Source organism: Mytilus californianus, unplaced genomic scaffold (genome assembly GCF_021869535.1).
Source record: "Mytilus californianus isolate M0D057914Y unplaced genomic scaffold, xbMytCali1.0.p SCAF_2, whole genome shotgun sequence".
In the NCBI taxonomy this organism is placed as follows: domain Eukaryota; kingdom Metazoa; phylum Mollusca; class Bivalvia; order Mytilida; family Mytilidae; genus Mytilus; species Mytilus californianus.
In genome coordinates, this window is record NW_026262668.1 from 127,688,887 (window position 1) to 127,715,395 (window position 26,509).

General features: G+C 32.1%; 1 protein-coding gene across 1 annotated transcript; it reads left to right on the plus strand.

Moving 5' to 3' along the window:
- Nucleotides 1–1,544: 1,544 nt before the first annotated feature.
- LOC127730969 (BMP and activin membrane-bound inhibitor homolog) lies at nt 1,545–25,024 on the plus strand. Its single transcript, XM_052239608.1, has 3 exons — nt 1,545–1,864; nt 18,613–18,924; nt 23,615–25,024. Exons 1-3 carry the CDS (start codon nt 1,807–1,809, stop codon nt 24,064–24,066), a joined length of 822 nt encoding a protein of 273 aa, XP_052095568.1. The 5' UTR covers nt 1,545–1,806; the 3' UTR covers nt 24,067–25,024.
- Nucleotides 25,025–26,509: the final 1,485 nt, after the last annotated feature.

A 26,509-nucleotide genomic window follows, 5' to 3' on the forward strand; every position in this document is an offset into this window, starting at 1 on the left:
ACCTTTACGTACCGAATGTACTTTTAATAAAAGGTAACACCATGATTGTCAAATAATAAAAGACGAACAGACAAATATATATATAGTTCGATTGACATGTCAACACCAACCTGACAGTCTATAAGGATGCTCCATAAGGGTAGACAGTTCCTGCTCTACCATCATGTTGTCAATACAAGTAAATTCCACATATCAGACACATTCTGTGGTATGATAGAACGTAAACAAGAGGATGGGACCTATATCCGTGTTTACAACAGCTAAGGTCAACTAAAATCATGATGGCGACCTTCCAACTTTCGAAGTACAGAATTTGAATGTAAGGTTCTGTACCAGCAGTCCTTTTGTACCAGTACACTCTATATCAAGACAATAATGAGAAATAAACTAGCTTTTGGATATGGAAGCATCGGAAGAAGTCATGTATGGAAATTTAGAGATCCCAAAATAAGTAACGTTAACAAGTTGCATGTTTTTGATATACGTATATAAGAAATACGGGAAAATAAAATTGATTCACGTATGTTCAGTGAAATGAAATAAAAGGTCCACAGAACACTTAAAATAGCCATAAAAATTCACGAAAATTGACACTTTTAATAAAGGACAATTTAATAAAAAAAAATATTTCAATAGTTCAGTATTTTATTTACTACAATTTTCACGATTTCTTCTGAGTCTTTATACAAGAAGTTCTCTTATCTTAAGCTGCTTATACTATACATTTGGAATATACATTGTTTTATGTTTTATATTCGTTAATCTACACATGAAGTTTGAAAAAATGAAATCGGACGTTCTCATAATTTGACTCGCCATAAAGTCCTTTTAAGCGATTTTATCGACAGTTTCCGGAAGATTTCATGCAAATAGACGGAAACACTTTTTAAAAGGATATCCAACTTTGATTAATGATGCATATACTGCAGTTTTTTTATTAAGGGAAAATTTGAACTTGACATTCACACAATTTGATGAGACCTTTTTTATATTGAAATATATAGTTTGGATGCTGAATGTGAATTCAATGACAGCAGTAGTTTTGAATAATACCTCACTGTAATTCTTAAAGTAAATTAATTATTAGACAATTTAACAACGAATAATAACCAGAATAAAAAAAGGTAAAGCTGTATTAATCAGATGGATAAAATATTTTAAAATTGTATTCACTTGAGGAAACAAATTAAAAGAGACATATATTTTACAGATAATTGTTTCTTATATTGTCTACCTGGTTTAACTAAGGTTTTAAAAACGTTTTTACGTTATTTCACATCTCACTGGCTGAATAAATGAAAATGAACAGACACACTAATCGTATCATACAATCAGTCAATCGCCAGACTTCTAAAATCAACACGCTTATTAGAGAGACAGTATTTTAAAGTCTATCTCTTTCCGAGCGACAACCTGGCGCCCGTTTACACTCTCTTTCTTAATCAGATTACCCCGCCTACAGATACGCCTTTTCTCTCAAATTAACCACACAAAACACCGATTCAGGTAAATGGGCGAGTTGTACGATCAATGACAGATGTATTATTTGATATGTAAACGAAACCTGCACACGTTGTTGCATGGGCTTTTGTTGTGATTATAAACGAATTAAACAAAAAATCGACATAAATGACGAATTTCAAGTGTAAAATGGAATAACCGCGATGGACATTATATTCTAAATATACAAGAATAAGATACCGGTTATTATATGGAAGTTCAGGATGTAAACCGTATACAAATAGATAAACACTTGGATTTATATGTTTAATTTTTCTGATTTATTACAACTCTTCTCTGACTCTAATGGGGTCATCTCATGGACTAATATTTCTTCTGGTTTATTGTCTTCATTTAACGGAAGGTAAGTAGCTGATTCTTAAAAAATGATAAGGAATTATTATTTACATATTTATATATCAATAAAAGGAATATATGGGCTGTACATCAATGATACAGATATCTAACAAATAACCAAAAGACATCTAGTCGTGGTTATTTAATTTACTCATTCACTTGCAGACACATTACAATGAGATTTAGAATGAGGAATAATCAATATTTTAGATAAATTGCACTCTTGTCAATGAAACATAGATTTACCAAGAATGTGCCCTTGTATTTTTACATATGCTGTTACATTTGTAGTTTTTAACCCTAGATTTTCTATCTTCATTAAATAGCTGATATGAGATAGCCATGTTTTTCCCCAGACATACTCTATTCTGTAATATGTATTATGTTTTGTTTCGAAGTATGTATAAGAACAAACACTTCATTACTGCAATTACTACGTATGGCTATTTCGGATGTAGTAATAAATACTTTTTATTAATTACCCATGTCACTATGAATAATGTATAAATGTACACCATGAACATACTAAAACACGCGAAAAGCTTCTAATAAAAGAAATTTTACGATGAAAATCATATATTTACGTCAGCTTTTTAAATCAAGACCTGTTTTGTGTATTTCCTTTCTTCTATTCATCCATAATAATAGAGACATTAAACTTGATATTCATTTAGCTGCCAGTTTAGTATCTGATTGAAATGCCACCCTTTTAGAAGAGAATTCAGACCTACTGCTGAAATGTACACATAACACCCCAGTCAATTTATAATTTATGCGACAATATTATACATTAAAAACTATATCAGCATTAAAATTTGAGAATAATACGGCGAATTTTCACAGGAGGTAAGAATGCTGAATAGTTGTACAGCAGGGTTCTTTTTTCATCCCCTGTTCTTTGTCTTTGTTCAAGAAGTCGCCAACTTTATTAAAAACGATGAAAATAATTTTATGTTCTACATTTATTATTCTGAATCAAGCAAGTTACATTTTAAATATCTTATTTCATATTCGCTTTTTCGTTATCACAGCCAAGATATATTAACTTTGGGGATAAACACAGTGAAAATTTCTTTGATAAAATCTTTAATTTTCATGGGTAGAATTTTATAGGGCTTTTATGTTATTCTTTACAAAAGTGTCTTGATTATTGAAGTAATATTAAACTAACACTCAGGAATGATATCTTTGAAGAAAAATGCTTCAATTACATAAATTTTATGGATTTCCATTTACATAAATCTAAGAGCTATTTCGTATTTTGAATTTTTTATAAATCAGAAAAAACTCGTAAAAGCGTAGAGAATTGTTCAGAATCAAGGCTTTTAAGATAAAGAGATATTAAAACAATATGCTTTGCATTTATAGGAAACATCATATCAGTAAGTGCCTGAGGTATTAATACAATGTCTGTCGTGGGGAAATATAACAGACTGTTGGATAATTAACTTTTCTAGATTGTTTTCTTAACTTCACTTTTCATATACAGTTTGAATAGTTTATATTTGAATCGAACTCCACGATTCTTCAAAAATTGTGATATAGAAATTGAAGTTTAAACTAGTCGTGTTAGTTGACATAGTTTTTTGAACTGTTTAGATACACAAGAATGTTAAAAGGAACATAATAGATCAGCATAAACAGTATGCCCTTACATATCATCAATAAGATAAGAATCTCTTAGTGATGCCACAGAGTCTTGGAAATTAACGAATCAGTTTAACAATCAAGAGATGGTCGTTTATAAGGCAACTACAACCAAATGACGAGAATATATATAGAAAAGTAAATCCATGATCCCAAGGGACAAAACATCAAATTTGACAGGGAATGACAGAAAAATTAATTATAGCTTTTATCATGTGTAAAAGACAAAAGTAGTTTAATTAATACAGGATAGCATTGTAATGTATCTTGTCTTCTTCTTAATGGACCCTGAGTTAAAACTGATTTATGGAGAATTATGCTAGACGGATGAATTTAATCTGTTTAAGATTTAAAATGTACAAAGGAAGTTTACCTTCAGGCTAATGGATAAAGAGTAAATACAAACTTAAAACAAAACAGAAAACTCCTTCATAACATTGGACATGTTGCAACAACAAGACACACGTTTATACACAGAACGCCCATCTATGACACTGTGCCACATTTTTTTTTATAAAGCATCGTTTCATTTATTTTTCAAATGTCATCAATGTGTACAGAATTAAAGTAGAAGCGGAAAGAATGTTTCCATTGATATTTCATAGAGATAGAGAGATTGAGAAAAATCACAGAGACCCATTTTTAACTTCTGATGACTACAAGTAATCACAAACAACTACAGAAAGTGACGTGTATGGCGTCATTACTAGTATTTGTTATATGTTTCTGGGTTACTGTCTCATTGCCTTATACACGACATTTCTTTTTTACCACTGATTATTTAATCCACATGATGAATATTAAAGAATATAAATTGTCAGGAAATAAACCCACTTAGCCATCATCAGCTAGCACGAAGGGTTAAGCGACATAATGGATTCTAAAATTTATTTGGAGAATTTGATCGACCTGGGAGTGAAAACACAGTATAAATACTTGAGCGGACTGTATAAACGAGGATTCCCAACCCAGATACTACGGAATGCATTTACGTTTTAATTCACCTTTCATCCATGTACGGTTAACTCTATTTGTTTTCCTTTCGTTTACAATTCACTAACGTTCATTATATTTACATTTATTGTGCATTCTTATCTGTCCCAGTGATATCAATTTGTAATTTGCAACTGATAGCATACTTTACGAGTTTAGTTTTTTAAGTGATACTATTTTTTAAGATAAATGTTCGAGCTTGCATAATCATTCATTCAATAATCTTTACTATATATATAAAAAGGCCTAGAAAAGCAAAATCGCACAAGAAGTTCTAATTCTTGAATAAACTTTATTTTATCGACTTACTATATACACTAAACATTTTGCACACTGTAAAATAGCGCAATAGTACAGGTGGCATCAAATTAATGATTTTACTGAGCCGGTGACACCTAGGAAAGATATTTCTACTATACCGGAGGCATTGAGCGAAGATAGTTTTAGTACTTTGGTTCTGTATACATTCGAGAGAATGTTGGTGAAAATTGTGGTTCTGTATACATTCGAGTGGATTTTGATGTAGATTGTGGCTTTGTATACATTCGAGTGAATGCTGGTTTAGATTGTGGTTCTGTATTCATTCGAGTGAATGTTGGTGTAGATTGTGGCTCTGCAAATATTATGGTTTTGATTACATTCGAGTGAACGCTGGATTAGATTATGGCTTTGTACATGTTGTGGTTCTGTATACATTCGAGGGAATGTTGGTGTAGATTGTGGCTCTGTATATGTTGTGGTTATGTATACATTTGATTGAACGCTGGTGTAGATTGTGGCTCTGTATATGTTGTGGTTTTGTATACATTCAAGTGAACGCTGGTGTAGATTGTGGCTCTGTATACATTCGATTGAATGCTGGTGTAGATTGTGGCTCTGTATATGTTGTGGTTCTGTATACATTCGATTGAATGCTGATGTAGATTGTGGCTCTGTATATGTTGTGGTTTTGTATACATTCGATTGAATGCTGGTGTAGATTGTGGCTCTGTATATGTTGTGGTTTTGTATACATTCGATTGAACGCTGGTGTAGATTGTGGCTCTGTATATGTTGTGGTCCTGTATACATTCGAGTGTACGCTGGTGTGGTTCTGTATACATTCGATTGAACTCTGGTGTAGATTGTGGCTCCGTATGTGTTGTGGTTCTGTATACATTCGAGTTGATGTTGGTGTAAATTGTGGTTATGTATACATTCGAGTAAAGGTTGTATATGAGAGGGCTGGCATTGAGAGAAGATTTGTATTTTGTGGTAATTGTGTAAAATATTTTGAATATTCGAATTGAATTTTTTGACAGTAAAAAGTATTCTTGAAACTATTGACTGTTGAATACGTCATGATCAAATTTATATTTGACTGAGAGATGGACAGGCAAAGAAAGAGATCAAATTGGTATCTGACGTATTCTGTTTCTGAAGTTTATATTTAGATCTACAATAATGCAGCTGATGTCTTTCTCGATATAAGTGACATTTGTTCGTTAATTCAATCTACCACTTAATGCACTGAAGTATTATGTCAATACTTTAAATGAAGATTTTTCAGTCTTTGAGATGAGAGAATAATGATGTATTTGATTTTCTTATGTAGTGCCATTATCGGGATTGCATATTTCTCAATTTGCAAATTTGCCTAATTTTTCTAAAATATTTTTATATTTAGATTGGTAAGACGCTTGCGTATTTGTGCATGTATGTACTGACACAAGTACATGTAGACTTAAGAGAAAACAAATTGAAATGAGACAAAATTTTCCAGTATACATAGTGTCAGTGTAAGTTTACGACTTTTCATGATATCATGGCTCTTTTTCTTCTATCACATTATACGATGATTTGTCTGCGTATCCGAAAATGCACGCGCCTAGCAGGATTAAGACATCTGCCTTTCTTCTACACACAAAATCTCAATTGATTAAATTGTCTAGCAAATTACGCTTCCACAAGCTGGTGGGTCAATATCTGATTAATTAATGTTTTTAGTGGATACTCCTGTCTCCAGAAATATGGATTTATAGATAATAACCCTGCGGTTTCGACAGATGTTCCCTGTATCTTTCTACATGTTATCATCAAACGTTTGACCTGTAAATAGCCATATCGGTACATGTACAAACGTAAAGGTGATAGCTATATAGTTGTGGGATTAATAAAGATAATAGAATAAAGAAAAACTCGCAAATTATCTTCATAATACCCAATAATCGGTAATAATTGTCTATATTATATCACGTGATTCGAACGACCAGTAGCGCGAAACGATTTTGACATTTTAATGAATGGGACTTGCGCGAGATCGAAACGTGTATGACTTGCATACAAAAAAATTATACACATAAATAAATGTATTAATTCTGTATCATATACACCACAGGTACTTGTAAACGACTGCCCTCAATTGTTTAATTTTTTCGTATTCATACAAAAGGGGGAGGGTACATGAACAAGTTGTATGTTTTACTATGATTCTATCCAAGTTAGAGAAATATACCATAACATAAGAAACATATATATTTATGACGAGTTAGTATTTTTAACTATCAGTATCATTTTCATAGTTCGAATTTCGTGGACCCGGGACATTTTCTAACAGTTCTTTGATTTAAAATGAAGTGCACAGTTACTTTATTAAGTAAAAGTAAGATTTTGGCGTGTTTTCGAATATGAAACGACAGTATATATACCTCAAGATGGCTCAAACCTGCAAGTTTTACAAGAGTTCGTCAAATTTTAAATATTTATCTCCGAATAAAATGAAAAGGAAGTACAACCGTAACCAAACCAATATTCTAGATATGTTAGTTAAGTTATGCATTGTTTTTCAGAAACATATAAATTCATTTAGGTTAAGGAGAATTTTAAGCACAGAATAACATTCAAGCTATATGATTAAACAAACATTTTTGAAGTATTGTTTTTATCTTCTATAATATTAAATTCTAGTCTGTTTCAACAACTTTCCGATCAGTGGATATTTGCAATACCATTGCTTCAAAAGCACACAGTTGAATATTGGATATTATAACGGCAACGTGTTTGATAACAACTGAAAACAATTCTCACTTTCATCGTTTCAGTGTAATAACAACTGTTTCAGTGTTAAGATACGTGTTTATTGAATTGTAATGGTCTAGGAAGTCAGAAGCAGTTATAAAGATAATTATAGCATTAACATCGTTCATTTTACGTGGATGACAATAGTTTTATAGCCAAACCATGTCGTCTTGAATGGTAGCAAGATATAACGGGTATCTTATAACACGCCAATTTTCTTGTTCACTTTGTGCAGTTGTGTAGCTACAGAACTTTAACTTTGATCCGTACAATTGGCAGAAGACAAAATTCATGCATGATTTTATTTCATGTATTTAGTATTCAAACTTGAGCTCACCAGCATCACGGTTTACATTGCGAATATAACGCGTATGATAAATATTTGGTATTTTTTTCATAAATTCATTTAACTATGTGAACATATTTTATAGAAAATACTTCAAAGAAATGTTGTCTAAATGAACATTTATCTTATCACATGATAATTGTTATGGATGTGTTTAAGATGAGCAGTCGACACCTTTCAACGGTTTCTCCTACTGTTTTGCTCAGTGAATGGTAGTAAATTACATTTCGTAGCAGAAATACATTAACTGAAATAACCTAACGTTGTTTTGTTCATGTATGAGCAAAGTATGTCCCAATCATTTTATTCTGATTCTTTATATACTTAACGGTACTCGCCGTACTTTTTTATGTACACGAAATAAATAAAAATGCTCAGAATTATGTAGTTTTCCGAAAACCTGCAAAGTGAACATACTGTTATCTGTACTGAACTTACTGCATAACATTTATAGTCACATTTATCAGTTAGATTGATTGAGTGTTGTTTGCTTAACGTCCATTGACAAATATTTCATGGATATTCAATACGATTTTGGGAAATAAATGAATATGGTCTTCGCGATGAATGTAAATCACAGCAAACTTTTCCAAAGCTGCACAATTTAGTACTCTATTTTAATCTATTGGGGGTGATTATTATTTGCTTAACATCCATGGGCAAATTTTCGGAAGTTTTTGCTTAACAAATTAACTTCAGGACCATCTTACATACGCACTCAATACAATCAGGTTTACCTATTATTAATAACGCTTCATCAAGTCTGTATAACTTGATACAATTGGTGAATCTTGCACTGTTTTCTAAGGTCACGGGCGCAAGTAACTGAATACCACCTCGTGGTGTTGTAAATATAAAGTGTTGTAATCAAACACTATTTTAGACGTCCTGATAAGCCCATTGTCTTTGTATTGTTTCTTCTCGTTATTTTTGAGACTTCAAACATTTACTGTCTTGATGAATTAGTTTTATTTTCTCTTATATTGTAACATTCCTTTTACGCATATTGTTTGTTTATTGTAGAACTGTTTAAACTGGCTATTTTGCTGAAGGCTGCAATAAATTTCATTGAAAATTTTGCAAATAAACGTGAATTTAAGTGAAAATAATTACAAATTACCTTTATAAGAAAGGTAGTTCAATATGACTTTTTCAAATGGTCACATAGTTATCCATTGTACTGTATCAAAAACTATTTATTTTTTCGACGTTGAAATGAATTTAAAATCCTTCAAGGACCAACATAAAGAGTTAAATAAGTTTGAACAGTTGCAAAATCTATGACATTACAGTTTACCTTGTGTAAACTTAAAATTCATTCAAATCTTTGAAATAATATATTTCAGATTTAAATATGGTTGTTTGTGTGTACAATTTTAAAATAGCTGAAACATGCAGATGAATAACCGTCGTTTTCCAAAACCAAAGTCTATCCGCTTTGTTTTGTTGTAATTCTCAGGAAACAATCCCCTAGATCTCAATTACAGAAAAAAAATCTTTCGTCACTGGATGTTTTTGTTGCATCTTTATTGATCAAGCTGAATACTCCAATAAAGTATCGCCTCGTACATAAAGTTTTTTATTTAGGCTTATGTGACGCTTTCAGTGTTCATGTAAGATCATATGATATATAGAAAAACAGTTCTTAATAGATGGAAGTTTGAGGAAACTTACGTTGATTTTGACATGGAAAGTGTTTGGGCAGAAAATTTAAAGTATATTTAGTTTTGGAAACACTGGTATCTCACTATTTTAATCCATAAGTTTACCAAATAAAGTCTGTTTAATCCATCACATAAAGTTACGTGTTAGATATACCACAAGGTATCAATACCGATGGTTAATATATATATTCCTCGCTCTAAACCTTTTTGGACATACCGTACATTATTGTATTGTTTTAATATGAATATTTCACCCGTTGTTATCACATTTTGTAATCAGGACAGTTTCGTTGTATGATCCGCGAAAATAAACCCACCGCAAATAGCACAGATATCCAATTGCTGTATGGTGAATTAGGAAACCTTTATTATCACATCGAGGATACAACATGTACATATTTCATGTTTTCCAATGAATTATTAACTCACATTAATGTTTTTGTAAAGTTTCTTTGATACAAACGAATGTTTTTGTCAATTTATTTCGGAGCATAAAGTAATAAGTATAGAGGGTAAATGGTATATATGAATTAGTATAAAGGGTGTAGGCTGTACATAAATAAGTATAAAGGGTGTAGGATGTACATAAATAAGTATAAAGAGTGTAGGATGTATACAGGGTGTAGGATGTACATAAATAAGTATAAAGGGTGTAGGATGTACATAAATAAGTATAAAGGGTGAAGGATGTACATACATAAGTATAAAGGGTGTAGGATGTATATAAATAAGTATAAAGGGTTTATGATGTACATAAATAAGTATAAAGGGTTTATGATGTATATAAATAAGTATAAAGGGTGAAGGATGTAAATAAATAAGTATACAGGATGTAGGATGTACATACATAAGTATAAAGGGTGTATGATGTATATAAATAAGTATAAAGGGTGTAGGATGTACATAAATAAGTAAAAAGGGTGTAGGACGTACATATAAGTATAAAGGGTTGTAAGATGTATATATACACAAATATGCATAGAGGGTGTAGGATGTACATAAATAAATATTGAGGTTGCGGGGTGTATATGAACAAGTATAAAAGTGTAGGATGAACATAAATAAGTATTAAAAGGTGTTCGGCGTAGATTGATAAGTATTGAGGATGCGGGGTGTACATACATAAATATTAAAGATGTAGGATGCACATAAATAAGTGTTAAGGCGTAAGATATATATGGATAAGTATACAGGGTGTAGGATGTACATACATAAGTATAAAAGATGTAAAATTATGTACATTATATATAGTGATGGGGTTGCTAACTAACAATTAATTTTTTCTGTGACAGACTAGTTAAAGTGTTCAGCTATCAGCTTTAGGTGCGTATTACCAGAGTGACCATTTTATCTTTAAAAGTGAAGACAAGTATTCTAGCTAATCATGCCAAATAATGACAAATGTTCCCGTCATCACAGCCCATTGTCTATTATCAAATCTCTTTGAAATAAATTAAAAACAACCAATGTCGACATACTGTACACAATCAGTAAATTAACAATGAATTAATTATTAATTACTTTGTCACCAGTTTTCTTTAAACGTTTAGCAGACTACTTGGCGTACGACTGTGAAATTTTAAAAGCCACAGGGTTGATAACCATTTAAAGATAAATTTACAGACCTACTACAGATAACCCGAAACTAAGGTCCGTTCCTCCTAATGTTTGTTTTTGGTTATTAGTTAATCATTTATCTTATTTTGAGTGACATGTTTCTTTAACATATTCAGTCAAAATGGAAGAAAATGGCTCTTTAAAGTAAACTTTCACCATCCAACTTTGTGTGATTTGATTTTAAAACCGGGCGATAAACTACGCGATTTTGTCAAGCAACGAAAAAATGTAACTGGTTACAAAGCCGGTCTTTTGACAAACATTTAAGAAAATTAACTGTTGTTCCATTAAGTTTCAAAAGAAGAATCAATATTGCCATTAGAGGGAACAAACTAGACATCACAAGTGAATTATTGAAGTTAATTTATCTGACAGCAAAACTTCCTATTGAATTCAAGGTTATTGAGAAAAAAATGACAAATTATTTTATAGCAGTTTCAAGTCTAGTTTTACACACTGAAGATATTATATACTTCTGCTAAAGTCATATTTTCTGAACTCATAATTTTATTAAATATAAAGAGAATGTATGATACTTTGGTAATTTTATCATATTGAAGTCCTTTATTTATATATGAAGGATGTGCATTCATATTGTTGTTGTATCATATATAGAAAACAAGTTAAAAGAACTGAACAAGTTTTATGAATTTAACCATATATACATTAGAAATAATGAAACGGAACAGATTTGTTCAGCATACGAAGCGGTAAAATAAGACGACATTCAATCACTGACTAAATATTTCAACCTAAAAGATATTGTCAAAGAAAATGGATTGTATTCCAATATTGTGTGCAACTGGAAAAGATAAAAATTGACAAGTCTTATTTAAACCACAATTGATAAAATATATACCAAGGCAAGAGCTTTATATTGTTAATTGCACTTACTGGTATTTTTTCGCATAACATTCTATAAAGTGTATGTTAATAACAAAATTTCTTTACGAAAAGCGTGAATAAATTGTAAATCTCAAGTGAGCAAAAAATTGCCTGTATGTCTCTATTAAGAGTGCATTATTTTCATCAAAAAGTAAATATCGTTTCACAAGCGACTGATCTTTTAACAGTTTGATAGGCAGTCTAAACCCAGAGTGGCTCATTTTTCATTCTTTTCAATTTCAATACGGCAACAATTTAGCACACACAAAAACCATTGAAATATGTTCGTTCTCCAGATCAAATTACTGACTAAACACATAAAGAATGCAGTTTTTGAATATGATTTGGGCTTTAATACCTTTTAACGATTTTCAATCGGTAAAGTAGATATTAGCTCATCCGGAAATATTGACGAATTTACAACAAAGCTTTGTTATTTGGAGCGAACTCACACGTATAGTTAGTTGACTTGCATCAAACGATACTGTACATACAGGACTATAGATATGTATTTTACGTCAATGATACAGCAACCCTACGACACAAATATCAAAAAGAACTGTAGAGGTCAAAATACAATATTCAACAATACACAGGCAGTACCCAGAGACGAAACAAGTTGTGAATGTATTTGACAGAGACTTTCAAAGATATAACACATATACAACTTAAAAAATCTTAATCAAACACATATGAATAATGACATTTCTACAAACAGTAAGGAGTTTTCAAAATGCACGATGGGAAATCTTGTATACCTGATATCATCCATAAAAATCAATTAAAAAATGATTTAATTTTAGATGTAACGCGTCTTCCGATTGGCTGACGTTGTTTTGTTTATCAGCTCATAGACATAATTTTGTCATGTGACCTTGACGTCATCAACGTTTTTTCATGATTTACTCCGGTTTAAAATGGAATTAGGATTAAATTATAAGAAATGACTGTAATATTTTTTCTGTCTATTCGAAATAACATAAAAAAATGTACGCGGGTTATTGTACGCGGGTTATTCAGTGTGCACCACATTTTTGATGTTATTTCTTCATAGACCGAAAAAATATTACAGTCATTCCTTAAATAAATTTCTGGATAGAGAAAATGTTCATATTTAATTCCTCATATTACATCGGCCTATAGGCTAGCAGTACTTATTGACATAAGACCTACACCAGAAGAACATGACGCCGATGGCTGGGGGGTACCATCGACCAGGTAGTTCAGTACTTGTAACCTCTAAAAATGTTCTTATCACTTTCAACTCGCGTGGGGTCAAAACCATTTGGAGACGTTTAAGTATTCCGCTCATCCTGGGCGCCGTGATGGACAAATGATATATTTTCTAAAAGTAAAATGCTCGTCAGCTGGAAGAAACAACGAGAGGTTAGGGGATGGGATGAAGGATCTCGGCCATTATGTCATGTCAGCTTTTATATGTTCAGAAATGAGTTTAGTACAAAGATAAAATTCATTTTATCTTTGTTAGTGTATTTTCGATTTTTTCCATTTCCCCTTACATCTTAAAATTTCATATGGCTAAATTTGCTTTAAACCAATAAATATTTTATTTTTAACCAGTTGGATTCTCTTTTGGCAAAATTTCTTGTGAAGGTGATACCATTTGACACATTTTCATAACATCAAAAGGGACAGTGGTGATTGTGGACATTTTACATTGGAGAGCTAAAATCTTTCACAATGCCGGAAAAAAGTAATTACACATAATTACTCCCTCACTAAAAGCTACCTATACATAAACTCTATTGAATATAATGCTTGGGAAGCAAGCCTTTAATATTACCGTCAAGATAAGGTTACTGATAAAATATGACGACAACAAAGCGCTGATCATCTTCAATGAATCAATCTTTCTTTTTAATCGTTCATGTAAAAATGAACAACATAAAATGTTGAATACGGCCCCAGAGGGAAAGTGTTTATTTCAAAGAATGTTTGGTTGCGACTCTTTTATCGATCATGTAATTTTCCTAACATAATTCGTTCTAAAATGGTTTGTATGCATAGGGTTTACAAACATATTACAAAATCAAAAGTAAAGTAAGCCCTTGATTTTGATTCTTAAGCCAGTCTGATCTTTCTATATGCATCTCTAAAGCAAAAACAGCTGCGTCCAGGATAAAGGAAAATAATAATTAATCCCTTTTTGAAAATTTGGAGCAAAACAGCATCAGTATAGCGATTCATAGAAAATAAAGGTGAGTTGGAGTTGTGTTAAAGATGCGGTTTCATTGTCGGTCGTTTTAAGTACAAGACATTATGCAATAAGAAGAAAGATTGACTTGATCGTTCAACTAACAATAATTCCGTACATATGTTTAACTTACAGTAATTTGTCATAGTATAATGACAATGAATGTTTGTTTTATAGTTCCACAGAAAATGCTTAGTTTATTGTCTATGGTGACTCAGAGGGGCTCCAAACAAAAATAAAATGCATCACATTGACAGATAATTACAAAAAGTATATGTTTTAACTTTTATAGCACCAGTTAAGCATTCCAATTATATGTAATGCATTAAATGTTGTACAAATACCAATAATACTATAGCTTTCTCCATTGAAGACTTACACTTGTAAGCAATATGTCAAGTCTATAGAGTTTACATTTTACTTGCTTATCTATCATATGATGTTATAGTCTAAAATGGTAAACTTGACATACTATATCGACACACACATGGCTATTGATGAAGATTGTATGTCGATCTTTAGATATTTACATACTATATCGACACATGGCTATTGATGAAGATTTTATGTCGATCTATACTCGACATACTATATCGACACATGGCTATTGATGAAGATTGTATGTCGATCTTTAGAACTTTACATGCTATATTGACACATGGCTATTGATGAAGATTTTATGTCGATCTATACTTGACATACTATATCGACACATGGCTATTGATGTAGATTGTATGTCGATCTTTAGAACTTTACATACTATATCGACACATGGCTATTGATGAAGATTTTATGTCGATCTATACTTGACATACTATATCGACACATGGCTATTGATGAAGATTGTATGTCGATCTTTAGAACTTGAACTACTTTAACCAGTGGCGGATCCAGAAATTTTTTTAAAGGGGGGGGGGGGGGGTGGGGGCTACTGACTGCCAAAGAGGGGGCCAGCTCCAGTCATGCTTCAGTGATTCCCTAAATATTCAACCAAATTTTTCCTACAAAAGGGGGGCTGGGCCCCCTGCCCCCACCTAAATCCGCCTCTGGTATCGACACGTCTATTGATGAAGACCGTATGTCGACCTATATTTGACATACTGTAAAGACACATATCTATTGATGAAGACTGTATCTCGACCTTTAGATGTCTTTTTTGTTATTTGTATCGTTGGGATCGTTGTTTCTTCGACGAATACTCCACATCTCCATTAGTCCTATTCCTATTGTACAACCAAATACCCCACATGTCAATTATTTCTATTCCTGTTGTACAAGTGAATACCCAACATCTATATTTCTATTCCTGTTGTACAACCAAACACCCCACATGTCAATTATTTCTATTCCTGTTGTACAACCAAACCCAACATCTCCTTTATTTCTATTACTGTTGTACAACCAAACACGAACAATCGTGATTACAGTAGAATTGAAAACTTAGTAAATGTGTAAGCCATTTCTTTTAACTTTCCACAAACAACAAACCCGTTTCTCCTTGGGAGCCTCTTCTGCATTTGTAATGATATCACCCCGTCATGCAGAACAACAATTTTTTGCCATAATGTGCATCATGCGTTGAATTGAGCCATAAATCTGTAGACATGAAAAGCTCTGGTACAATTTCATTTATAAAGATGACATTTATTAACAGCAAATCCCTTTCCTTCCCATACCTGAAAACTTGTGTCATGTCGATTTCATTGATTTTTGTTACGTTTTAAAGCATTATAAGAAAATGTGAAAATACTTAATGGATTTTTGTTTGTAAAAACAGATTTTGATGGACTTGTACTTATACCACATCTTATTATTTTTACAACTGGATGTTTGCATTTGAAAACAACCTCATGAATTTTGAGAAACATTTGTAATTAGTATGAGAAAAACTGTATTGAGATTTGTATGTTACTCAGTATTCAGTAGGTCGAATCTCAAATTGAAGACATTTCTGATGTAAAATTCAATGTACAGTAGCACGGCAGCATTTAATTGACAAACTCGTCAGTTTCAGTAGCTGTATAAAGTTTACAAAATTACATGTCAGTATTTCATAAACATATCTGTCACTTACAATAGGTTGTCAACACAATCTGCCTATAGTCAATTTTGATATCATAGCACTATACAAGAACGTTGTTTTATTGGATTTTCTTTTATGCCTTTTGCTGTATGTTATTTTAGTTAAACACATAGTATTGGACGGTTTGTTTCCAAACTTTGTTGGTCTATTTTTGTTCGTATGTTCGTAAAAATTATAAAATTTGCAGCTATTAAACAACAACAAAAAAACGGCCTTACATCCATTGTATCAGGCATTTGTTGGTCACGTGATATTTTGGATTGACAACCTGGTATCTCTGACATCCATATTGTTTTTCCAGGCGTAATTCTCTGTTCCGAATGATTAATGATTTACAGCAAAGCAAACGTACAAATATTGCTAATAAATTGTTTCTCACTTCTTAAATTGATTGTATAATTAATATGTCTGTGTTCATATGCCGAAAACTACAGACGCCTTGTCAGAAATTTTTATATGCATTCAACATGCTTTGATGATAGTAAGCGAACATAACGTTGTGTAAAAACTGTGCAGATGAACTTAATGAAAAATGACAGAATTTATATGTACAGTGATACTGTTATATTGCACGAGAAGAAAACATTGTAGCATCGGACTGTTTTGTGTTACATTGGTTTAGTTAGTAATTATTGGGTAAGAAAAGTAAAAAGTTCGGGGATAAAATTCTGGAAAATATTTACTTTTTTCTCAGATGAAACATATCTCTTCAATGAAGGAATGACACAAAACTACTCAGAAGACAAGACAGTTATATCATCAGTGTTGATCTGCTAATTTGTAGGCAGCCTGTCGATAGTATCTGTACATCTCAGTTGTACAAGCAATCTCCATTTTCTTGTTGTGTCTGACGTTAAATTGCATTCTTTTCGTAACCAATTCCAAGATAATATATTTGTAGTCGTGCCTTAGTGATGCACATAAATATCATCTCTTATCAAATTTTCTACAAAAGAATACATCTAATCATCATGGAAGACTTTCTATACTCTCATTTGTCAGAGGCTTTTTGATAATAAAACTCATCACTTTTTGATTTAAAGAATATTATTTTGTTATTAAGCCTTTTTCGGTAGGGGAAATGTTACACGAGTGCACATTAGTAAAGGTTGTTATAGTGTAAAGGACTGAACGCCAACCAGAAAATGAGGTCCGTTTTACACTCCAAATCAATGATCGTCAGTGCGAAATAGATAATTGTATGTGTATGTCAAAGTTAGGAACAACACCGTGTATAAGTTAAAGATAACCTGTATATTTACTGTAATATAAACATGATTTATATTTGTATGACCCCAAGTCTTTAATTAAGAACTAATGATGTTGGTATTTACGTTTTTGTCACATTTTTTTATTTAAATGTATAGCTTGTTAATTTTCTGGTCAAAAATTGTTTCCCTTAACATAAATCCACACACACGCTACTAAATATAAATGTATATAAAAGACCAAAAAGGCTTTAAACGGTAAGAACCGTTGATTACGAAATGATTTTTTTGTTATGCTTCAAATATAACCCCCACATTATAATTCATCATGAGAGTTTTATTCTTTGTTTTGAACAAAAATAATCCTTCACTTGAGCAGCGACAGTATTCCTAGTAATCTACTTTTTTTTAAATCATTGCGAACGTTTGCAATGGCTTTTTGGAGATTAAAAGTTTCTCAGACAACACTTGTATGTTTTATTCTAGTATCTACTTCCACATCGGGACTGCAGGACGTCGAAAAGTTGTCGTCTGCAAGTTTTCATAATCATCAAAACTAAATTGTTTTTGATCCAACAGATTGTACAAGCCTATCATCCATTATTCATATAATTAAGCACTTAAAATATTTTGCTGGAATTCATTTGATTTTTTGTGTATTCAGAATACAAGCAGTGAAAGTTTTAAACGGGTTTTAAGTAACACATAACATAAGATTTTAAGAAATATTTCTGAATTTCAAAGAAATTATCTCAAAAATTTATTTTTATGATGCGGCCAAAAGTCATAATATTTTGTTTTTGCGTCTACAGTCTATTTAGAAAAATAGCCAATGGTATAAAATTTAAAGCCTTTCTTGTTACATGTGTACTAAATCAATTTATAGCAATTTCTTAAATCTGCTTGATTGATTGTTGCATGCTATGACAATTAATATATTAAAATATATATATATATATAGCTATTAAACGTATGCTACAGAGGTGTGTCAGCTGTTTAACAATTTGTGCAATTTTAACTAAATGACCTTTGTTTTTCAGGAGAGATTAGATGTTACTGTAACGAGGCTCGGTGTGTTCGAACAGGCTACATGTGTAAATCAACATTAAATGCGTGTTACTCAATACTAACTTATGATGATGGGAAACCAAAGACAACTCAGGGATGTATCGAGTCTTTAGAGCCATCAAAGCGTGTCGTGTGCAAAAGTGAAAAACCTGAACAATATACAAGCAAGTTACCAACACAGGAACAATCTCTGTTAATTTGTTGTCACAATGACATGTGTAATTATAACGAAAAAACAATTAGCATAATAGTCAAGGAAAAATCAAATGGCAGTACTCAAAATGGTAAGTTTAATTCAAAAATGCATTCAAAAATGCGAGCGTCTGAGATATAAATGAAAACTTTGATTTATAAATTAGATAAACACGATAAAACAAAAACACGATAAAACAAAAACATGCTACTTCACTAAATTTCTGACAACTATTTGAAAAAAGTATGCACACAACATCAGCACAATGTTCAAAATGTAACCTGCTGTTTGCACCGAAGTTAATGCAATGAACTTTAATTGTCTCCTTGTTTTACCTTCAAATGTTGTTGCACTTTGTGAGAAAATAGCTATAAAGTAAATTGAGACACTGGAGATGTATTTCACATCGACATGCACACATGCAAATTAATGAAAAAATGCTAAAAACTATAAAAGTCGGAGTGTTTTAGATCATTAGAACAGCAAAATTTAACTAAATCTTAATGAAAAGAATAGGCGTGAAATTGAAACAGAATTCATCGAATGTAGAATTCTGTGATGAAAATTGTTCTGAAGACAACTGTTCCTATTGACACGTTTTCTGTAATTGAAAGCATTGCATAGATTGCATCTCTTGTATCTAATTAACTGCAATACATCTTTCTTCTTTGATGGTGAAATAGACTGATAATTTATGGTGGTATCGGATCGTCAAAATACGAAATATCAACATATACACGGGTTCAAGATTAGGCTTTGACGCAAACTTTAATAAATTTTAATGAATTTTAAAATATCAAAAATCGAAATAAAAATAACTTGTTTTTGGGGAAATAATAAAATTAGGAGAAAGGAAACAAGCAAGCTTCTTTATGTTAAAAAAAAATCGACGTTTAGTACATAGACAAGTATCTAAAATAAGTAATTTAAGTATTTTTATGGTCATGCTTTCAAAGTATTTTGGGTTTTCTGTTTCGGGTCAGACTTCCTGAGTTTTACTTTCTGTTTTATGGTCATGTTTACTGTAAATCAGATGAATAGGTAAGTTGTAGACATCCAGAGATACAATAACTGGCGACAGTAGACTGGATAGTGTTATTGTAAGCCCAAGGCACGAAGGCTGGATAATTACTCTAAAATCCCCCAAACCACCTGTTTGTTGAGTAAGAACCGTATTGTATCGTATAATTTTCGGATTTGAAACTTTAACTAATTTTTATAAATGCTTGATTTCCTTAATCCTATGAAAGCGGCTTACGATGAATATCTCATGTCGAGTTTTTTTAAGGTAACGTTTACAATTGTAGAAACTTTTTGAAAAAAAGTTGAATGGAAATAAAAAAAAAACACTCATCTCTTGGTTGTCTATTTATTGCAATCAAAGATTATTTGGGCTATTTTTTTGTATAATTTTCAGTTCGAGGAAAAAAATCAAGAAATTAAACAAAATATAGTTTTATTATTATTATTATATATACTGGTATTTGAAATATAAGCACAAATTGATTGGCGCATTAAAACTACGAACCAGTCCTCCTCCCATCACGATCTTAGCTAAATAGTTTACGATTAAAACATTCCTGTCCCATATGGTTACTTGTTGAGCTTTGCTCGTCGCCAGAAAGATATATCCTAGAGGCGACACTATGTATACGTTCTGTTCAAAATGTAAATGAGTCGTAAAATGTGATTAGTAAATTAACCCCACCAGTTTAAATTTGGGATTAATATTTGAAATCCGGATTAATTATACATTAAAACTATATTTTGTCAGACTTAAGGATATTGTTATTGCTAATTAAACATGCGACAATCCTATTTTTTGTCAACTAGTGATATCTTGAAACAAAACGGAAAGACTGTGCAACATCACGAGAAAATATTGTTTTTAAGGGTAGATTCAGGTTTATGTTGTGAAACTGGAAATTGACTGTTAGCTATACTCAAAGTAATACACGAGAATAGACATTAAATGTACAAATCAGGAAATGTGGTATGATTGCCAGACTTTTATTGCAGATTAATTTAAATATCCCAATGCATAGTAATGCTGTCAACTTCATGGTGCATTTTAATTGCGATATTTCCAATGTGAGGTCTCCCATAAATCGAAATCTTCTGACAAAACTATATTTTTCGTAATTTTTAAGAAATATATTTTGATAAGAGATATGGTGATAAGAGTTTTCCTTCGTCAGATTATATAGATTTGCTTAAGCGTTTTTTCAAAAGAATATTTCAACGATGATCATATCCAGATTTTACAAACATTTGCTTGACTGGTTCTGACAGAGTCGCCACGGGAAGCATGGGAGGGGATACAGTTCAAAGTACATTTAGTATAACTATTGCTACACAAACATTCATTTCAAAATGAGATTTAATGACACAAATGCTGCATACGACGATGACAACACTGTCATTATTAAATTCAAAATTTGCAAGTGAGTGGAGGATCAGGTTCATTTGCACAATGGAAACAAAAGAAAAACTTCCTTCGATCAGCATTACTTTTCCCAATGACCATCGCAGACTGTAACCGCGAATATGCACTTTAAGGTTCTTTTGTATTGATTGACATTAGTACTAAAATGTATATTTGACACAGATTGCCAAGTTGTACACGAAATCTGAGACAAATTGTTATTTTTAAGTATGTTACAGACTGTAATTTATCGCTGTATAATATTGGACATGACTGTACGCGGTATGAAATCGTGTTTGTCAAACTCGGTAATCAAGATTACAGATTTATATGTCCTGAAGTATTATCAAAAGAGTAATTTCCAGGAAACTTTATGATAATTAAATGTCATGCTTCTATTAGCTTCTTGACTTTTGGCGCCAGTTCATTCAACCAAGAAAGGTTGTCAATATTTATTCTGAAACTTAAACCTTGCTGTAGACGAACCTGGTGTCGTCAAGAGACAAAAGCGCCAATTGAAGGCATTGTGCTGCGAGTGATTGTCGTAAAGCTTCCCATTATACCCAGAATTATGGACAATTTTAGCATGCAATTACTGAAAAACTAATGATTGATAATTTTCCTTGTATTGAACAGGACACAATATTGCTATTGGGAGATTCTGGGTCGATTTCGTTATTTGAAATCAGAAATCTGTGGCGCGACAACATGGCGACCTTTTGGTCGTCTGCTGTCGATTAATTCGTTTGAAGTTTTCCTAAGAGTGATCAAACTATAAGACAGAACATCTCCGGAGATTATTCCATAAGGAAATAAAACATTGAAACGACATTGATTGCTTAATCTGGAGATATCATCCGTCTCATTAATGAATTGTTTATGAGTGATTGGCATCACATGCATACGATAGTTCCAAGAAATAACGTATTCCATGAAAACTATACTGTTATAAAAAAAGTTCACCAGAAACCGAATAGTTGTTTGAATATTATGTAAACTTGTGATTATACATTGATGTTTTAGACTTTCATTAAATGGCTTCAGTATGTCGTTGTTAAGCCACGAAAACGACACAAGCATACTGTCTTCAGAGCATTAGATACAAATATATCGAACACTGATTTTTCCTTGAAATGTTAACAAAAAGTCATAGTTGATGTGCACTATCGACTATATATGCAAAGACAACTATATTTTCATGAATAATTAATAAAGTATGAAAAAAACTATTTTTGCCTAGTGAAATAACGTTACAAAAAATACGTGCAAAAATTTGATTGTCTTTGTTGACAATACTTGTAAAACATTTTAAAGGATGTATAATAAACTTAGGACTTCACATTTAAAAAGAATGTATCAAATTGAATAATTATATATATATATATATATATCTAACATTGTTGGGCTGTTGTTTAGACGAATTATATATATATATGTATATATAACAAGTCTAAAAGGGTACAACATCACCAAAAAATAATTAAATCATGAATAAATTTTAGATATTTCGGATAACTAATATCCTTCATCAGTAAGATGTAAAATGAATCTTATCTTGACATGTGGTAGTCAAACTGAAATAAAAATCTTGAATACTATACAAATTATCAATTATAATTTTTTTTCAATATTGATGTTTGGGAGGAGGAATAAATTTCTTAAAACTGTAAGAGTCCAAAACGGAAGCCTAAGTTACTGGAAACAAGTGATGGTAGGGAAAATGAGTGACACATTCTATGCTTTTTCATTTATGCCCTCTGGGGAAACTGTCCTAAGCTTTCTTATCCAAAACCTTTCCCGAGCAAGTCTGTCGGCCCTTGACCAACCCTCGTTGTGGTCTATGATAGTGACGGTAAGGTTTTTGAGATCAGCTTGGGCGTGCCCAGGTGATCTCAAATGACGACTTACGGGGAGGTCGGGCTTGCAGGTGTAGTCACTTCGATAACCATTCATGCGTTTGTTGAAAGGCTGTTCTGTCTCGCCAACATACTGCATGCCACATCGACACTGAAGAAGGTATACAACATTCTGGGTTTTGCAAGTCTAAATTGAAAACAACGTTCAAACCTATGATTGCGTTGGATAAAAACCGCAATTTTTATACGTGTGCATGCAAAACAAATTTCTTGGTAGAGGGGTATAAATACAGCACAAACAACATTTTCCAAAAGATATATATATATATCACTGGACATTGTTTAGTAAAATGTTTATGAAAATGATAATAAAACAATGCAAACTTATTTTACTTTTATATAAAGTAATAGTAAAGGAGGAAAGCAGCCGAGCATATTGATGAAAAATTGTCTTTGATATGATTTGTTGGGTCAATAAGACAACCTCTTTTCTATTTTAGGCAATGAAAACTTATTAGAAGATGTTCCATCCTTTCACAAAGACCCAAAGGATTCCAGCGTCGACAAAGACTTGTGGTTTAAAGCTGCCGTGATTGCAGTTCCCATTGCGGGGGGATTCATTCTCATTTTATTGGTGCTGTTGGCTGTGCGCATGCTTAGATCAGACTCTCGCAGACACAGACAGTTGATACAAATCCAACGGGAAAGGACAAGTCTCACAAAAGCTCAACTTTATGTAACGGACCATTTTTGTGACAAACCATGTAACAAAAAAGCACCTTTATTATATGACGATAAACAAAATAGTGTGTGTAAAGAACCTTTTATCAAAGTAGATAAGGATGGTAAAATATATGAACAAGTTGGAGATACTTCAAAGTGTAAAAACAAAAGTCCTTCGTTAATTGTTTGGGGGAAACCGGGGAAAACTGATTTTGCTACCGTTGTATAATGTTTTTCTTTTGTGTATTAACAGTAAAAATGTTGATTTATCATACATTAGAGCATCGGGATGATGTTTACAATTACAACAAATGTACGAAACCTGTATGTCCATATTATCTGTCACATATGAAAGTTGGTAAATACAGATGAGTGGCTTTCACCATCTCCTAAAATGCTTTTGTTGGTACAAAGGATATATTTGGTTTTTGTTGGTACAAAGGATATATTGGGCTTTTGTTGTACAAAGGAGGTATTTGGCTTTTTCAGTTGCCAGGGATTCTATAATTGATCAAAAAGTGAATCGACTCAAATCACATAAAATAAATTATGATATCATTGTCGGATCTATCATACCTATCGAGATCCGAGCAGTTTTATTTTTGATGTTCAGAAATGCTCAATAAAGTTTTGTTCATCTCAACATTTCTTAATTAAAGATTAAAAGGGAAAAAGTTATCCTGCAAGAATATTTTCTCACAATTAAAGCACAGTGGACATTTGGAATAGTTACATTTTGTAGTTTTGACAAGATTAAAACAGAAAACATAAACTATAACAAATTGTAATTCCAATTAACAAAGTCGCCTACATTTACAATACAATTTTGGAAGAAAAAGCCAATCGGCCATTAACGTTACTTGGTTTAAAATTGTTGTGGTTATGTGATATAAGTTTATATGCTTAAAACGAATTCAAATAGTCGTTTTTAATACGTGCTTTCAAATCTTAAATGCGCATGACATGATGTGAATGTTATTTTGTAAGAGTGTACATGAATTATAGAAAGCTCCTTCAAAAGGGGTTTTTCCATTGTTGTAAATGTTTGTGAATATGTTGTGAATGAAGACGTGATGCACATGTATGGAAGTTGTTCTTTGTTATTTGTCTTCTAAAGACAGACAGAGTATTTTTATTATATATATTTGAAATTCTTATTTATTAAAAATAAATTATGAAACATTTGACATATTTGTATTCTTTGTAAGCCATATGCATCACATTTCAAGACGAAAAGTTTAAAGAGAATAAAAAACATGTGCTATAGTGTAGTAGGGAAGCCGTTGGTTTGATCATCGACAGATGACAATCTTTTTTTTTGTATTTTTGTAGTCCACAACCCTGTGTCTTATCTAGGTATAGAGTTGTATTCATTATGAAGTCATATGAAATTATGAGTGTTGCTTGATTCTTGACGCTTACGTTTTAAAACAAATGTTTCCTTTGAAGAGCTGTTGCAAGGGTTCTAGATTATATAGACAGCGTAATAAAAGGCTTTGGAATTACTCCGCAGATCTCTTGGTACAGTTGGTGCGCACTCTTTCATGCAATGTATGAAAACTGCCTCTAGGGCAGAATTTACTTTAGAATTAAGAAACTAAATGTGTATTCCCTCGGGCACCTGAATGCCTGCAATCAGTAAAAACGTAATTAAGGTACGTAGTTGTATAAAAAGATTTCGCTACCAGAAATTTTCCTGACGTTACCGCTAACATTTAGATTAGTGGAAATAACGTCAGTCACATGTACAAGCTATGCCATCTTTACCTTTAAAAGATTATACAACCTAGAGTTGGCTCTGTTGTTAAGGCTCTGTATGTACTATGTATGGCTAGCTATGAGATGTATCTTGAATGAACGGATATGAAACTATGAGGAAGAAGCTCATAATTGTCCATACACAGAATAAATTCGACTAGATTTTTGTTACTTATTCAATGCTGTGAAACGAACTTCGTCTATGATAGTTATAAGTATTGGTACACTGTGATCTTCATGCCTAATATAAGAATGGATACTTTTTGTAGTTGACATTTGGCAAGAATATTCGATATGCACCTGGGCTGTTTAGAGGTTAATATATTGTAAACATTGGCCCATTGATGGAGACCGTATGTTGATTTTATATGGTAACAATGGCTCTTTGAAGGCGACCGTATTTTGATATCATATGGTTAACACTGGTCTATTTGAGGAGACCGTATGTTGATATTATATGGTCAACACTTGCCCTTTGAAGGAGACCTTATGTTGATATAATATGGTCAACACTTACCCTTTGAAGGAGGCCTTATTTTTATATTATTTATTGTTAACACTTTCCTATTGAAGGTGACCAATGTTGATATCATATGGTCATGACTAAGTCTTGCCCTTTGAAGGCGACCGTTGGTAAACACTTGGATATTGAAGGAGACCGTATGACGAAAACCGAATATTGGATACTATATGGTCAACACTTGCCCTTTGGAGGAAACCGTTTGTTAATATTATATGTTTAACATTGCCTATTGATTAATTGATTTTTGCTTGCTTAGCGTTCAGTGAAAATTATCTCATGCACTTTCAGTACGAGAAACTATCAATAATTTAAAATACAACAGATAGGTTCTGCATGATTGGAGACTAGGATGAAGGACTACAACTGAAAATAAGGGTATGCTGAGTACAGG